At 41.1% G+C, this 18,607-nt stretch overlaps 1 protein-coding gene across 1 annotated transcript in view; it reads right to left on the bottom strand.

Annotated features, from left to right (window-relative positions):
• DAAM1 (dishevelled associated activator of morphogenesis 1) overlaps positions 1 to 18,607 on the bottom strand; it is a 188,237-nt gene that overhangs the window by 114,394 nt on the left and 55,236 nt on the right. Inside the window, exon 3 of the mRNA XM_049770535.1 lies at positions 2,585 to 2,804. Coding sequence (XP_049626492.1) covers positions 2,585 to 2,767 — 183 coding nt within the window. The 5' untranslated portion in view covers positions 2,768 to 2,804. The remainder of the gene's footprint in view (positions 1 to 2,584; positions 2,805 to 18,607) is intronic.

The following is an 18,607-nucleotide window of genomic DNA, read 5'->3' as shown; positions in this document are numbered from 1 at the left end:
CAGCTGACCTACAGTGGAAATGCAGCATCGGTAAGGGATAAGACACTGCTATAACTACCGTATTTTCCGGCATATAAGACGACTTTTGAAACAAAAAAAGTCAACCAAAAATCGGGGTCGTCTTATATGCCGAGTATATCCCGAAAAATGTTTAATATGCTGCTAAATGAAAATTGTCTGAATATTGCCACAAAACGAATTTTCCAACTCGATCCTGCACCAATCACTGCAAGGCTGCTCGGACCGCCTCTCTAACTCAGCCAATCCAAGTAGGCTTTTTATGCATGCAAACTAAACAATGTTTTAGACCCGAATCTACACTGTTAAAAGCCTGCTCAGATTAGCCAGAGTCAGAGAGGAAGTCTATTACAGTAGAACCTTTGAAACTTTGCTTGTTGTGATTGGCTCACTGTGGTACATACAGTTGCAGTACAATATTTGCTGATACAGCAAATAGAGGCCTAAACCTACGTTTTAACTGCAAAATTAGGGGGTCGTCTTATACGCCCAGTCGTCTTATATGCCGGAAAATACGGTACTTAAAATTTGCGGTCATGTGATACACTAGCCTAGAATGACTGAGAAAGACATTAAAGCTGACCCTCTCCTCCATCAGTTCCTTCTTCTCACCCACTTGATTCAACATGTTATGTCATCTTTGCTCCCCACCTCCTCAAGTCATCGATTCCATATCACCTTTATGTATGATCTATAGAATGGTGAGTGCTGCCTCTTCTTTTCATGGAATGGTCCCTTCAGTATCTGTCCCCTTTTGCTACTGAGACAGTAAGCTCTTTGAGAGCAGTTTTCAGTTTTGATTTGAAGCCTTCTCATCAATATCTAGAGTATAGTTCTGTGTGCTAATATGAAGAGGCAGATTCCTCAAACACTAAAATTATTCAACCTTATAAAGTTGTTGACAATTTTTCTAATTCAATTTCTATTGGTAACAGGAGTGTGTTAAGCCACGCAGGAGACCAGAACTCAAATGCTGGCTTCAGACTAACTTACTTTAAAAGATAAGCTTCTGGGGCCCGAGAGGTGGCACAGGGCATATGTGTGATAGCCTAGGATAGACCTAGGTTCGATCCCCAGGTGTCCCATATGGTCCCCCAAGCCAGGGGCGATTTCTGAGCGCATAGCCAGGAGTAACCCTTGAGCGTCACCAGGTGTGGCCAAAACACAACACAACAAAACAAAACAAAAAAAAAATAAGCTTCTGATAAACTTTGGTATGGACAAATTGGAGTGACTCCCTGAGTTCAGAGTCTGTTGTGTGTGTGGGATTAGTAGGGGTAGTGTCAGCAGCACAGTGACATGACCTACCTAACAGAACTTTCTTGGTCTTAAGCATTATTCAAAATAATAGCAAATTCTAGTATCTGTTGAATGATGAAAGCAATCAAATTAGAACTAATATGAATACAAAATGGCCCTGGGTGATCAAGGGAGGATAGGATACTAATGCAATATCTGCTGTATAGCTAACATGGCCCCAGCATTGAGCCATTCCTACTATGTATATTCTTAATGAAACAGCATATAGGGGGCCGAAGTGATAGCACAGTGGTAGGGGTGCTTGCCTTGCACGTGACTGACCTGGGACAGAGCCCGGGTTTGATCCCTGGCATCCATATGGTCCCCTGAGCCTGTTGGGGAGATTTCTGAGCACAGAGCCAGGAGTAACCCCTGAGTACCGCTGGGTGTGGCCCAAAAGCCAAAAACTAAATAAACAGCATATAAAATCAAGAATATTAAAAAAACTGAATATATACCATTTTTGCTCTGTTGTTATTCTTCAGAAAACAGGTTCAGTTAAGTCCTATCATACTTATTCAGATAATTAAGTCAAGCAATGAGTTTGACCCAAGGGCCCCAGTGAGCATCCTTTAAATCATGCCATGCTCTATGGAACATATATAGGCAACATACATCCATACACTGTAAAGAAATCCTACTCCAAGACCACTTACATCTCTTGATGAGTCGGTCCTGTTCTCAAGATCCTTCTCATTTCAGTATAGTGGGGCCTAAAGCATGATAGTGTCTATAAAACATTTCCCACAACAGTTATTATTCCAATCCTGTCATTAGGCAAAACAATTATCCTATACTTAAGTAATGATGTCTTTCATCAAAGGACCAAGGACAGGAGGGGCAGCATGAGTAAGTTTTAAAAGACATTCATACTAAGCACTTGAAATGGGGACAGGCAGTCATGGAAGCAGAGAAAAATCCCAGGAGGTGCAAAGCAAAATGAGGAAATTATTGACTGCATACAGGTAGCAAATGAGGTTCAAACGGGAAAGAAAGGACAAATTAAGGACCAGGACAATTACAGAGCCAAAGGCCTAATGTAAAGCACCAAAGCATCAATGTAAAGCTCCAGTGAAACACTTTGATTTACTACCCCCTTTCTTTTCCTCCTTTTCCACAGGCTCAGTGCTTATGGTGAGGGTGCACAGGAGAGTCATGGCACTGAAGAAAGGCAAGTCCATAGCTAATCGAACCCATTAGCCTGCACCAGCCTTTCCCCACTGTCTCGAAGCTCTCCAGCACGTCAAAATGAAAGTCGGAGACTCACCACAAGTTCACTAAACATGACATCCAGTTCCTCCACAGGGGGCATGGGCAATGCTGGTTCCATGGTCTGCAGAGCAAAACTGCTATCGTTCCGTAGCCGGTAAGTAATTTCTGGGTGATCATTATTTCGGAAACAGCAAAAGATGAATGAAATCCCCCGTCCGCCTCTCTTCCTTGGGGCCATGGCTGACTGTGTCTCTATTCCTTGGAGTGACTAAAGTCTGAAAGAAAAAAAAAGGAAGATATGAAATGATTAAACATGTAAGAACGGATCAAGGAGTTTTTTGCGGGGCTTGAGGATATTACTTTGTGACGGAGTTTCTGCCTTCCATGAGCGTTGTACCCAAGTACACAAAATTTTCATTTAAAACAATTTTAAAGACCAATTCAAGAAAGAGCTCCCTAACCCCATATTGAGGGCAAAGTCAACAACCTATAGGTAACAGAAAGAACAAATGTAAGATGGTATGGAGTTAAATGAAGCAATGGACGCATTCACTTCACTTCACGTGTTAAATGTTTCCTAGACCAACTACTGAGGAAACAGTACTCAATCGTGTCGCTCGATACAAAAGACTCCAATATTAGGGACTACTGATCACATGCTCTGTTTTTCCTTTTACCTCCAATGCTATCTCTCCGGCCCCAAGAAATACATTTTAAAACAAAACTTTTTCTATTCTGGGTTTTTGGGCCACAAAAAAAAAGTGAATGGCACTTTAGAGTTACTCCTGGCTCTGTGTTCAAAAGTGACTCCTGGCAGAGCATATGGGATACTGGGGATTAAACCCAGGCATGCAAAGCAAATGCCCTACCACTATACTATCACTGCACCCCCTAAAACAAATGATTTTTAAGTTACAAATCTGACCCATAGTTGACGACAGCAGAGATAAATGAAAGACCACAGAACAGTCCTTTGCACTTAGTGGCATACATATACCGATGTATAAAGATATACAATGTCTCATTTCGTATAAAAGCAGGTAAAAAAGAACAATACGCCAAATGTAAGCAACAATTGAATTCACATATGGAATACTTTATAAACAAAAACAAACCTTATTCTTTTCATGCTGCTTTTACATTGAAGGCATATACTGTCACAATAAAACAGTGATTAAAAAGAAAAAAAAGTACAGAGGGGAGAATGTGTATGTGAAAATGTTCCTACGAAACATACCCAAATTACATCCTAACTTCTCAAAAATCTGTGGTGTTTTTTTTCCAACCTGTTCTTGTAAAATATCTCAGCAGAGTCACATTCCAGTGAGCATTTTTCTCTGCTTAATCTCAATCTTTGTTGACTTTTTAACATATAGTTTATTCCAGTAAAATATAACTATATATTTATTATATGTGACAGGAACCACAGACCACTGGGTCACCTTTTGTTACGTGATTAAATGAAAACAGACTGGGAATCAATCCCTGTTGTGTCAATGGAACTACCATATTTTTTTGCTCTATAAAAAGCACCTGACCATAGGGCGCACCTAGTTTTTAGATGCTCTCCTCCCCTTGCACTCAAGCTTTAGCTCCGTAAGATGCATGCATTGGAGGGAGGGGGGTGTCTTACGGTATGAAAAATATGGTGAGCACCTGTGCATTTGAGAGAAGGAAAGCGGTGTTGAGTCTACCGAAAGACCTGGGTACAAACACAAAGAACTGCTCCTGGAGGGCCTTATGAAATATTCAGCCGCCAAGTTCACATCCATTCATTCCTGGTCGACTGTAAAATCACCACACATGTTGTATCTCCAACCCCAGATGAACTAGTCTAAAGCAGGGTCGTGGCAGGAAATAATCCAAACCAGGCTGAGGGTGAAACACATGTAGTCTGGCAGTTTTCTACCTCGGATCTCCACCAACTGCCTGCCAGCACTGCCATTTTTGTTTTTGTTTTTGTTTGGTTTTCAGGCCACACCGGTGATACTCAGGGGGTTACTCCTGGCTATGCACTCAAAAATCACTCCTGGCTCAGGGGGCCGTATGGGGTGCCGGGGATCAAACTGAGGTCCATCCTAGGTCAGCCACGTGCAAGGCAAAAGCCCTACAGCGGTGCCACCGCTCTGGCCCCAGAACTGTCATTTTTATTCAATACACAGTCCACCCCTGGGTGAAACAGTAAGGACAGTGTAAGAACAGATATCACAGGCTATCCTAAGCCAGTCCCACCCAGATTTACAAGTAAGACCATTTCTGTTTGGAGGTAAATCCAAATTGTAAACAAACATACAAAGGAACCAGGGATGACCTTTGTTTTAGGTAAAATAAGGTATAACCTAACAGATGACTACATTACCTGCAGAATGTGGTCTGGGATCCCTTTGGGTTTTGTGACCATGACCCACCCACTCCAACAATGCAGCCAACAATTAAGAGTAATTTCTGGTCTGGATCTTTCTTTCCCCACTGAAAAACCATCCCTATAGCTTGTGTCTCAAAGCACCTTGCCCATGCCAAGTACTAAGAAACAACTAGAACAACTGTTTGACTTTGCGTTCTAGGAGTTGTTGAACTTAACCCCAACTTATACTGCATTCTGGTCTTACTGAAGAGGGTTGCAAAGGAATCAACCGTAGCTGAAAATCAGCCCAAAGCATTTTTTAAATCATAAGAAATGCCAACATTTCCATAAACAGAAGAATAAGAATATGATGTTCTTGGCTAGTTTTTGAGATGGGGAATGAAAATAGAACCTATTACACTGAAGAACATCTTTGAAATCATCTTATTAAAGACCAAAACGTTGTCTTTGATGGGTGATTTGTGTTTAAAAGCCTCAGCAAAGGCAAAGATAACATTTTTTTATGTTGGCTTCTCTATGGTTCTCCATTAAACAAACCCAGCTCTTAAAATCAGATGATGGCAAGATTTTAATATGTCCAGCTAAGTTTATATATCCAAATTAGGAGCTTTATTATTCAAGGCTTACATAAAGACGAAAACAGGAAACAAAAGTCAGGGTAGAGACTGCCAGCTGCAGTAGGTACTGGGTTCGAGGCAGATCCCAGTACTAATCTAGTACTTCCCTAAGATGTGACTCCTCTATTTGCTCTGGATATGATTTCAGTATGCACTTTCATCCCCACCACTCTATCCATTCATCCCCATAGGGCAAGTGAGACGTATGAGATTTGGGAGAGAGTGGGGGGGTGGCAATTTGGAAGAAAGCAATTGAGAGAGATTTGATTTGGTGGTGAAGTAGAGGCTGTTTTGAAGAAAGCCAATTTGGTTGGGAGGACAGCAGGGACTCTGAGCAAAGGTCACACCTGCCTGTATAATCTGACTGATAGATATCCAGCCTGCAACCTTTCCAACCTCAAGGCCATGACCTTAGTTCAGTCTCCCCTCTTCTTCCATTCCAATGACGGAAATAGTTTCATAACTCTTCCTCCCTGCCACTTGGTTCCTTAGTCAAGGGGTTGGCAAATCTTTTCTGTGAAGGGTTAGACTGTAAATCTTTCGGGCCTGTCTACATTAAGCCTCCACCATGATAACTCAAACAAAGAAACCGTATCACAGGATCTTGGGAGGTAGCAGAGAAATTGCAAACCCTGCAGGAACTTAGGTCAGAAGTGTCCCGCTCTGATGACTTTAGACAAGAGAGCAGGAGTGTTCAGGCTGTGGGGGATGAAGGTAGAAATTAAAGCAGACAAGAGCCAGGCCATGGATGGTCTGGTGGTCCATGAAGAAAGTTGGACTGTATCCAGGAGACACTGCAGAAGTGAGTGACAGGATCAGATTTATGATGTGGTGAGAATAAACTCCAGACTTCTCACTCTGGAGGATGAGACCCCGGGGTTTGAGCCCCTGCCCACTCTAGCCTGTTGTTTCTTAACACTTCCATTATTCACTGTGCTGTAGTCATTCTGGACTTCTCTCCATGACTCAAAAGTGCCACCGTTCTGGGCTTCTGCACATAGTCCTGTCTGGAATCTTTTGTTCCTGAGACTTTGAATGTAGGGTCCCATTTACCTTTCAGGTCTCAGCCTAAATGCCCCTCCCTGATCATGCCCTCTAAGATAGCATTCACTCCCACCACTACCGAGACCACTGTTTTCCTTTCCTCCCATCTTGCCTTCCTCTCACACCAGCCAGAATCAGTCATTTTTTTAGTTTGGGTTTTTTTCCCCCTGCCTCTGACAAAACACACTCCCTGAGGGCATATCCTTTCACTTTTTTCATCCCTCTTTCTAAAGAATCTAGCACAGGCATATGCCATATAATCATTACCCAATAAGCATTTGTCTAAAACAAGATGAATATGGTGAACTAGGTAAACTTCAAGCCACATAATAGAGTCCTTTTGTTGATATTCTTTTTAAATCATGTCTATTTTTGCCTACTAGACTCTAAGATATTGAAAACAGGGACCACGTTTCATTCAGTCCCCAGCGACAGTATATTCTCAATAAATGTGTGCAGAATGCAAAAAGATAAATGCTTAAATGAACAGATGGTCTCGATTCGGCACCTCGAGATGTGTGTCTGGGTGTTCTTCCACAGTTGCCTGTCGCTCTGTGTTTCACAAGTGCCGAAACATTCGAAGGCCATGTCTGGCTGTGTACCCCTTAGCCACTTGTTAAGGTTTTCTAAAACTGACAGTAGACTCACAACTGGACTTTGTCTCTGTGGAATTTGCAATTTCCCAAAAGTGAGGAGTTGCTGGCCCCACCAGTGGTGACTTGGTTTTTCTACTCGCCTTCGAGCAAGCTCCATTGGAAATAGATGTGCTGTTAGAATTTTTTACATTCCTTACATTCTGGGAACACTTTGCCAAAGATGTGTTCACTTACTCTGCTATCATATCTGAACCCCCTCGATAGGCCCAATGGTGGGATAAGTGCTAGAGATACAGATGCAGAAAACCAACAGATTTCCCTAATCACAGCCCAGGGAAGACTTGATGTGAAGCTAAAGTAGATCCTTCTGCCCAGTAAAGAGGGAGGGAGAGAGCAGTTACTGAAAACAGAGGCCTCTGTTTCCACTTCTTAGCCCCATTTTAATCAGATCTGCCTGAGGAAAAGTACTAATCCCACCATGACAGCTGGGCCCTCAACCAAAACACATCTAATCTCAGCTTCTGGCATGGTTGCAGAAGGGAGAGAGTCAGTTCTGGGACATCCAAAATGCAATCCATCTATAACTTTACAGATGACTATTGCTAGGCCATGCACAAGGAAGCAATTAAAAAGCTACTTAAGATTCTGGAGCAGGTGCATTTTGCTTAGCAAAGAGTAAGAAATTCAATCCATCTGTGGCCAAGCTCCAAGTCAGAGTCATTTGTACTGCTCTTTAATAAAACAAACACGACTCTGGATGTGGGAATGGCCAAAGCATGAAGACTAAGTTTGAGGAAGCATAGATGATGATGATGATGATGATGATGATGATGCTAATGATGATAAAAAAAATTTGTGGAGAACTTACAGAACACAAGAAAACCTTCCTTAACACTATTCTTTTGATAATGCCATGCACAATACATATGATACTGCAAGCTGTGTTTCCACAAAAAACACTCTTAGTACCTATGACCTGGGGCAGTGGTCAGCAAACCTTTTTTTTCAACTGAGCCAAAGCTCGCCAAAACCGCGATTGAAATTTATTTTGAGAGCCACACAGGGCGCGCACTGACAGAGGCTAGGAGCAGAGTCCTGACTCCTGGAGCGGCCGCCGGCTCTCACACAGAAGAGCCAAATGAAAAGTGGAAAGAGCCGCATGTGGCTCGAGACTTGGGGGAAACAGGGAGACCATGATCCATGATGCCAAACTAGGTTTGCGTCAAATGTACACGATTTTAATAGGCTCATCAGGGACTTCTGCCACAATCTTATAAAATGATCATTCCAGTTACTCAGCTCAGTGGGGAAGGTATCAAGATTTTCCCAAACCAACGTGGCGATAGGAGACAACAGTTTAGATGTTTGCGGAAGGACGTGAAAGAAAGACAAGGAGTTCCTGCCAGTCACCAACTCAGTCAAAAGCTTGAAAGTTTTTACATGTCTTTACTTTCCAAGTGTGGTGTAGACCATGTATTTTGTTCCCCCATTTTTCTATTATTTTAATCAAGATACACAGTATGTCACAGTTAGTGTTCCAATTATCATTTCAACTAGAAAATGCTGTTCTTGCTTGCTGTTCTTGTTTGTAAATTTGGCCTCTGGAGTTCCTGAATTAAATGTCACAAACATAGATAAAAAGAGGGAGGAGAAAAAGCACTTATACTTTAAGAGCAACTTACAAGACAAATGTTGGGGGAATGCTCAATTTTAATGGCTTTGTTACTGTTTTCGAAATGGTAGTTTAGCTCAGATTTTGCAATTTTCCAAAGGGCCAAGACAAGCAATTTGGGTTTCAACAACTTGATGATGTGAACCCAAATTCTCTTATCAAGAAGAATGTGAAAGGAAAAAAATGGCTTTGCTTCTTTCTCTGGCCATCTCTCTTTCCTCTCGCATTCCTCATGTCTGGTTTCATTTCCCAAGCACAACAGATGCCAAATACTATTTGAAGCTTAAACAAAAACCACGGGATAGAGTCTAAAGGTTGTAAGAGAAACGTTGGAGGCAACAGTGTTTTCCCCACAAGTTTCAACATCCTCTCCATCAGGAAAAGGAAAGGGCGTTTCTCGGCAAGTATGTCCAGTGGAAGGACAGCCCTTCCCACACTTGGTCCCCAAAGGATGTTCTAATAGGGCACTTCTTGGAGTGGGTCCTAGGAATCCACCCAGCAGGCAGCTCTCTCGAGCCACTGGCTTCTCTGATGCAAATGGAAAATCATGTACACCAACATCAGTGAGCAAACCAAAATCCCAATAACTAAGAAAGCCCTTGTCAGCCAATCAACACTTTCTGGAAGCAGAGCACACACACTTTTTCTCTCCTGTGTTCGCTCTGCCTCTGAGCAGGCAGTGGTGGGCAAAGTCTGAGCCAGAATCAAACACCCCTTTCTTCCCCACTTCATCCTAAAATAAGGGACAAAATAAATAAATAAATAAATAAATAAATAAATAAATAAAAAATAACCCAGAGTGAAGTCCATGAAGTCTTCCAAGCCAAATCAAACCACCACCAGCACATAATTATCTTCCTCCAAGACACGTCCAGGCACCTCCCAGAAAACTATCCCCTCCTCACATAAAGAACAAAAGATGTGACCTCCAGGTCTTTTCCCTGGCAGCATTTTTTTCTGTCGTGACTCAATACTTTGACCCTAAGTTGAAGGCATAAATCCCTTAAGCTGCCATAACACAGTCCTTGAGTCAGAAGTCTGGGCTGGTCATGTGACAGAAACCAGTCTAGAAACCAGGACATCTCGTCTCGATCATCTGGGAGAAGAGCCAAACCAAAAATGTCATTGGAGCTCCCACCAAAGAAAGCATCGCCTTTCCAGACGGACGGCCTGTGCCCTTGGGCCAACTGACCTGTTGCTCGTCTATGAGTTATATCAATAAACAAGTTTGGGATGAAGCTGAAAAAAATGCAGATCATTCCCTCAGCCAGCCCCACCCCCCGTTTCTAATCTTCACTGTCTCGGAGGAATCCACTCAGATTGTACAATGACAAATTAAAGGTGGAGGGGGAGGTTATCCAAACATAGGAAGCTGCGATTCAATGGCCGGCTTTGTCACATCAAAGCTCTTGCTCTTCCAAGAGACCAAGTTTTGTTCTTGAAAAACAAAACAGCTTTCCAGAATCACCTCACTGATCTTTCAGAAAGGATGTGTGATTCAAGCATATCATAGTCCCCAGAAAACAATGCTTGTAGACTCAAGACACCGCCAGTCACCTGTACTCTGCATGCTCTGGTCCCTTGTCTACCTTCAGCTGAAGAAGCCCTGAATGAGTCTTCACAACTCCAAGTAAATGTGGGTCTCTCAAAATGTTTCCTCGCTTCAGTGATCACGCATGAGTTTCGCAAATCAGGAACCAGCCCTTGATGCCCTCCATTTGGAAAATGAAAATGATATCAGAAGATATTGCTGACGAAGAAATAGATTCTTGGACACTTTTTGAACTCCATCACAACGAAGATAATTCTGGCAAATTTGAGAAGATGGATATATATAGAACTGAATCTATATACATAATTTGACCAACTATGTTTTCCAGATGTTCAAGCAAAGCTGAATATGAGTTAGAGAAGATAAATTGGAGATATTCTGGAGCATGGTCTCATGACAACACCCTCACAGTAATATTAAGTCTCCCCAGAGAGATCCTAAGACAGGATCCCAAGATGAATATTATCACTGATCCTCACCAGCCCCCAAACTAAATGCTTTTCGATATTATTCCTTATCAAATACAACAACTACAACTAATCATCATCAAGGCATCTTATGGCCGTGTAGATGTACTTATTTTGCACAGCCTCAGCTGAGATTGCTGTCTATTGGTCTCTAGAGAAAATTCCAGAATATAAAGGGCAGCGGGGAGGGGGAAGCACTTGTTTAGAGAGCTTTCTGTGTTTAATTTTACAGAAACAAAGTTTGAAAACTCAATAATTAATTTCCTCTTTTCATGCTCTTCGGGGTACTTTTATGCCAAGATTACTTAATACAATTGCAACAGGAAAAAATGAAACACCATACAGAACAATAGTTCCTAGTTAAAATTAGCCTCACTCTGCTAATGAGAACATCCAATTTTACGGACACCTCATCCGTCTCTTGGTAAATGCCTGGGTTTTTGAGCAGGGAAATAAAACTACTGACTAGATCAAATGTAACATGGGTAGCACTAGATCAACAGCACATGTCCCGCTCAGCCATTCACAGAAGCCTTGCACAGAACTGGAGGAAAGAGGCAGGGATTCCTGAATACTCAATTTCACTGTCTTTTTTATTTAAGTTGTATCTATGTTATTTTGTAAGATAATGAGTTGCAATGGTTTATAGTTATAACTAGGAGGAAAAAACCTTCCAAAACAAAATTAATAAAAGCAAGACCAGGTGGAAGAAATCCATAATAGAATATGTGACAAAAGTTCAGCATAGTTGGGCCGGAGAGATAGCATGAAGGTAAGGCATTTGCCTTTCATGCAAAAGGACGGTGGTTCAAATCCTGACATCCCATATGGTCCCCTGTGCCTGCCAAGGGTGATTTCTGAGCATGGAGCCAGGAGTAACCCCTGAGCGCTGCCGGGTGTGACCCAAAAACCAAAAAAAAAAAAAGTTCAGCATAGGAGCTCCAAACTGAGTGTGAGTTTCTAAAAAGTCCAGGCAAATTAAAAAAGGCAGCTCTGGTGACTTCATAACAGAGGCACACCAACTTTTCTGTGTGGAAAAGTCCTTAGTCCAGCGAGAAACAGTTTATAGTCAGCTGAGGTGATGTCTTTTTGCATCCTTTAGCGCAGTTGCTTAACCATTTTTCACTAATGACCCATAGCTTTTTGTTTTTTGTTTTTGTTTTTTTGGTTTTTGGGCCACACCCGGTGGTGCTCAGAGGTTACTCCTGGCTGTCTGCTCAGAAATAGCTCCTGGCAGGCAGGGGACCATATGGGACACCAGGATTCGAACCAACCACCTTTGGTTCTGGATAGGCTGCTTGCAAGGCAAACGCCGCTGTGCTAGCTCTCCGGGCCCTATTTCATTATTTTTAAGACCCATTTTAGCCTAAGAAAATTTTATATGCACTTGGATACATAAAAAGGTATGCAAATAAAGCATTTTACTGATAATCAAATTAAAGATTTAGTTTAAGATGACTTTTTTTCAGGGGCCAGAGTGATAGCACAACAGGTGGGGAAGGACAATGGCCTGACACGCAGTTGACCCAGGTTTGATTCCTGACATTCCATATTGTCCCCAAACCTGCCAGGAGTAATTCTGAATGCAAAGCTAGGAGTAACCCCTGAGCACTGCCATGTGTGGTACATAGAAGCAAAAAAAAAAATAATTAAAAAAAGACGATCCCCCCCCCCGCCCCCAAAACTATGCAACCCCTCAAGAGATTTATGAAACTAGAGTCTAACATCCTAAAGTCCTCCATGGAAATCTTCAACCACTCGCCTTTGGATTGGTCTAGTATGCTGGTAAAAAAAAAAAAAAAAAAAAGGCCGAAAACCTCTAGTTTACAACCTTGGCTAAAACTACCATTCTGGAACCAGAGAGATAGTATAGTGGTAGGGCATTTGCCTTGTCCATGGTCAACCCAGGACAAACCTGGATTCAATTCCCGGCATCCCATATGGTCCCCCGAGCCTGCCAGGAGTAATCTCTGAGTTCAGAGCCAGGAGTAACTCCTGAGCGCCACCAGATATGACCCCAAACCCAACAAATAAACAAACAAACAAACAAAAACCCTACCATTCTGTGGACAGAAAGGAAGACAAGTGCAGGTCGATTAGGGTAAAAAGGTTGAAGAGCCCTGCTCTAAAATTTTCGGTGGTTTTTAAGTGGCCATTACAAAAGGAAACGAGAACTACATGGAAAAATTTGAGAGAAGGCTTATTTACCTACTGCTCTGTAGAAATATGAAGCAGATTCCTTTCACCGACATTCTTGTGTGTATCAGCAGAGCAAATTCCTGGCATTGGTTTGGCTTAATCTCTACAGGGCCATTATCATCACCGTATCAACGGCTCTACACATGAGCAGCTCCTCTGAAAAGTGTAGGAAATTCTGGTGATTTCCGGCCGCAAATAAAAGGGATTTTTTTTTTTTTTAAAAAGTTTGCTTGAATGTTTTGAAGGAGTCAACATAGTTAGTCAACAGTCCAACTGCTTGTGAAAGACTACCACATCATATACCCAGCTTGGTTTACGCAAAGGCTCTGACATTCCCACACTGAACTGAATTCTCTTCATGGCTCCCTTGGCCATATACCTATTATTCTATGATCTCATGTGCCTATTATTTTATATTCTGTCTGAAGGCAGCTTGGCTGCCCCACGATAGTAATTGGTTAACAAGAGAGAAAACCTTGTTGGAACCCAAGCTGAAGCCACTAGGCTCTATACTTTTCCTCAGGAAGATCACTCTGGATATGGACAGGCATAGCTACCACTTGGCATAACAAATGCTAAAAAAAAGATGTTATAGAAGGTTCTGGACAGGTGATTCCAGGGTTTAAAATTACAATGTGGTGAGTCGTTTACTGACTCGGGAGTCCCTCCAATGCCTGATGCTCAGCAGGGTTCACACAGGGCGAGGCCAGTACCACACCTAAGCTCAGGCTGTTCCTAATGACTCTTGTTCATGATGAGGCAGAGAAGCCACCCAGAAACAAGGAGGGCAGAGAATGGAGTCACATCGTGAAGAATGCAGCTTCCATTGAAAGCAGCACCCTGCCCTTAATAAAAATTTTACGTACAGATTTAATAAAGGGAAACTCCAAGAGGGGCCTAGAGAAGGATGGCTGTCAGAACTGCAGGCTGGTGCAAGTAGAGGGGTAGCAGACAAGCAGAAAAGGGGTATAAAAATGCCTCCACGTGGTGTGGGTGTTGTGTATCTCAGGTGGGTCCTGTTCTTCCATCCGACTTTTGTAGCCATTCATGAGAGATGTACCTACCTACCCTCTAAAGACTAGAGGTGAAGGTTTTACTGTGTCTTGTCAGGCTATAAAACTAATTTCCAAAGTGAGATTCATTAACAGGACTGTGAACTTTCCCCACAGTCCCTTCATGTGGAGAATCCCACAAAGACCGTGAGGATAGTATAGTAGTTGGGGAGAAATTCTGAAAGCTGTTACCTGACACACACTGCCAAGAACACACCCATTTTTGTGTTTTTGTTTTTTTTTTTCAGTCACATCCAGTGATGCTCAGGGGTTACTCCTGGTTATGTGCTCAGAAATCATTCATGGCTTGGGGGACCATATGAGACACAAGGGGATCTAACCAAGGTCCATCCTAGGCTAAAGCGTTTGCACCACCACTCCGGCTCCAGGAACACACAGGTTTTTCATGAATTTGGTAAATGTGTACCATCTCTTATCATGAAACAAAACTAATAACCAAAATACCAATTATTAGAAACTAATAAGGGTGCGTTTTCTCTTTACTGATATCTCTCCATGAGAGCCTTGAGATGTTATTCGAAGAACTTAGCAAACAATTCTGAAAATGCAGAAAGCAAACACATATGAAGAAAGGTCTTTACTTATTTTAATTACTAGATATGTATTATCAGACTCTTGATCTAAGATAGAAAGAAAAAGTAATCCCAAAGTTATAAAAGGGAAGTACAAAGGAAACTGAGACTATCCAATGTGCCCACTCTATCATTTTCGATAGCATTAGTAATTGCTTTATTGAGTAATTCGAGACTAGACACCAGAGATGAGAATGCCTCACTTGCAAATGTAAATGAGATATCAAGAAAAGTTATTTGAAGCTATACCCAGTGGCGCCCAGGGGTTACTCCTGGATCTGCATTCAGATATCACTTCTTGACAGTCTCTGGGGACCATATGGGATGCCAAGGATTAAACACAGGTCAGCCTCGTACAAGGCAAACACCCTTCCTGCTGTGCTATCACTTTGGCCCCTGAAATTATTATTTTTGCCTACTTTAGAGTAGCTGGACTGAGGCTAGTATTGGAACACTATATACTCTGAGAAACATTCTTAAATAGCTAAAAGTCATCAAGTGGCTAAGTATAGAGAGCTATCAAAATGGGACTCATTGATGATTTATGGTCAGTTTTTATAACAAAAAACTATATAACCACTAAAAGGAATAAATGGTACCACCTAGAAAATAAAACATATATGACCATATATCTTTCTCCTAGAGAAGAAAGGAAATATACTTGCATTTTGGTCTCTCCTGTCCTGGTATTTTGTTTTTAATGAGTTTTAACAGCATTTTCTCTGAAAAAATGTGCTACAATTTGTAAATTAGCCTTTCTACAAATTAAATAATTCACTCATTAATCTTCCACATACCAGGCAGTTTTAATATCTTTTGTATCCATGTGTTATCTTAATTTGAAAACAATTTAAAAAAAAAAAAAGATCAGCAATGAGTCCCTAAATGTCTCCTATCCTTTGGGAACACAGCCTATTGTCAAAAGTCTGTACTCAGACTTAGCTTTACAGATGCTGTCATTTCTACACTTTTCCATTTCACCACACCCAACCCTACAATTGTTAGTTCTCAAAATGAAAACAATCTGTTTAACTGTAAAGCATCAATATGAACACTGACTTTTTCCTTTAGGAGCATAATTAGTATAGACGAGGGGGAAAAGGTGGACAGAAAGCTACCAAAGTATTACTAAAAATAGACTATCCATGCTATCCCATCTCATCACTGTTACAAAAATATAAAGTTGTTCACGTTCGCCAAAATACTACATTTCAGAATCCCATAGAGTCCAACACACACACACAAACACACACACACACACACACACACACACACACACACACACCTACAAAAGTATTTCTGTTTATCTTCAAAATACCCCCTCTCTAGGTGATGACCCTGGAAACACTATTAGAAGACTAGAAGCCACAACAGAGCTGTAAAAAAATTAAGACATTTTCTTAAGTATTTGTTGGGAAATTTGGCCCAACAGGGATGAATTTTCTTTGTACTCTCCAATTCTTGCTTTCTAAGCCCTATTCTATAGTCATTGAAATAATAATACAGTGTATCCTGTTACACTAGCTTCTGACCTAACCTTAAACAAGCAAACAAATACAGTAATGGAAAGTATAAATTACAAGAGGGCACCAAATGAAAGCCTAACAGCTGACTGCCAAAGATTAAGGCAAATGTTGGTCATTATCTTCCAAAGAAGCTTAAGAAAATCAATGCCAAAATAAAAAGTGGTATTACATGGAAAAAGACCTCAGAATAACAAAGCAAAGAAAGCTAGGATTCACATTTCAAGGCATCTATTTTACTTGCAAACATGATAAAAAAAAAATGCTTTGCTCTGGCTTATTCAATTTCAACATCTCCTTTCCCTTGTACTGGCCCCCTATAGCCCCTCTCCTAAAATCATTATTTACCTGCTAGGCATCAGTCTCCATTCCACAGAAATACTCAACCAAGCTGATCAGCTTTCATCTGTTCTCTTTCCAATTCACAGGCAACAGAGCAAATGTTCTTCTAACCTGCCAACCAGCTCCTTCAGAGCTTCTCCTCTTAGAAACACTGCCCCACCTTACCCAGTGGTGAGATGTAATTGAGAAAAGCCAGTCCCTTTGTGGAAAAGCATGCAGGCTAACAGCCGGACCTGCTCATACTGGAAAAGCAGCTAAGAGAGAGATGCCCATAGATAATCAAACACACACACACACACACACACACACACACACACACACACACACGTCAAACTGGTTTTTCCTTATGCGTATGATTCAGCAGCAGTCAAGAATCACCTCTCCATACTCATACCACAAGTTCACGATTTTGTGGGCTGATCATTTTTACATTTTTAATTCCTTTACCCAAAGACCTAGTGTGTGTGCCCTATTCATTTCTGCAGCACAAGTATAAACTAAATCTGCGCCCTCAGAAAGCTAGCTAGTTCGTGTATGAGGTCCTGACTTCTCAAACCACTCTCTGGCTCTGTGAGAAAATGGGTAAAGGATGAGAAAGGTACTTGATTTGTCACCTCATTTATTGAGAGGCATGAGTAATTATTCTTCTTCCTTCAAATTCAATTCCTTTTGATAGTAAGTTTCCTGTTTCCTTAAAGGAAAGGAAGAAAGTGATGTCTGTGTGCATGAGAAATAAGGGAACATTTGTGTTCCCCTGGGGTGCTAATAACTGCAACTTCATACAAAATACCAGACTCTTACTTCAGTGTATAAAGTGAACTGCTTCTGACTGTCAAAAATATGAACATGGCATAAAACAAAGGCAGTGCATCTTTGGAGAAAGCCTGTGTCATAAATAAGCTAAGGGAGGTGAATTTTAGAATTGCCCCAACTTAATCCAGGCAGTAGTGCAAGAAGAGAAAACCAAAGCTATATCCAGAGATCTTACTGAGTTGGGGACAGACATAAAAGTTCTGGGGAGCTGAGGCAGCTAGCTTGTTAGAAATCTGCAGGGGAGGAGGTCTCTAAAAGAGTGACTAAATGACTGCTCTGAAACTGGACTTCTACTGAGCAATGACAATGAATAATTCGCATTCCCACCAGTCTGTGTAGAAATAACTCACTACACATAATATCAAGAACTGTCCAAAAATGCCTTCAACTGAGGTAGCTTTGAAAAATCTAAATGACAAAACTATAGGTCAGAACAAAGGCCATTTTCTTCTTTAAAGGCAGCCTTTCAGAATGAAAAAAAAAAAAGTTGATACCTATAAAAAAATAATGAAGAATGCTGGAAATGGCCCACCAACAGGTAAACATAAATACCAAACACTGCCTCAGTTTCCCTAGCCATTGACCTTGAGGATATGCTTTGGCAGAAATCTACTGATGATACCAACAGTCAGAAGGTCAATCTTTAAGTAGTTCCCAATGGTCCTACTAACCCTTCAACAGTTCCCTTGAGCTCTCTCAGCTGTCTCCTCAAAACAGTACCCTCCCTTGAATTGTCATCAAATTCCGTAATGAATACAAATATTGAGTGCATTTCATGAGTATTTCCAGGCACAATAATCTGTATCCTTAGTGAAAAGAAAGAAAGAAGAAAGAAAGAAAGAAAGAAAGAAAGAAAGAAAGAAAGAAAGAAAGAAAGAAAGAAAGAAAGAAAGAAAGAAAGAAAGAAGAAAAGAAAGAAAGAAAGAAGAAAGAGAAGAAAGAAAGAAAGAGAAGAGAAAGAAAGAAAGAAAGAAGAAAGAAAGAAAGAAGAAAGAAAGAAAGAAGAAAGAAAGAAGAAAAGAAAAGAGAAAGAAAGAAAGAGAAAGAAAGAAAGAAAGAAAGAAAGAAAGAAAGAAAGAAAGAAAGAAAGAAAGAAAGAAAGAAAGAAAGAGAGAGAGAAGAGAGAAAGAAAGAAGAAAGAAAGAAAAGAAGAAGAAGAAAGAAGAAAGAAAGAAAGAAAGAAAGAAAGAAAGAAAGAAAGAAAAGAAAGAAAGAAAGAAAGAAAGAAAGAAGAAAGAAAGAA

The sequence above is a fragment of the Suncus etruscus genome, chromosome 3, assembly GCF_024139225.1.
Source record: "Suncus etruscus isolate mSunEtr1 chromosome 3, mSunEtr1.pri.cur, whole genome shotgun sequence".
Classification (NCBI taxonomy): domain Eukaryota; kingdom Metazoa; phylum Chordata; class Mammalia; order Eulipotyphla; family Soricidae; genus Suncus; species Suncus etruscus.
This window is presented reverse-complemented; position numbering and strand designations above follow the sequence as displayed.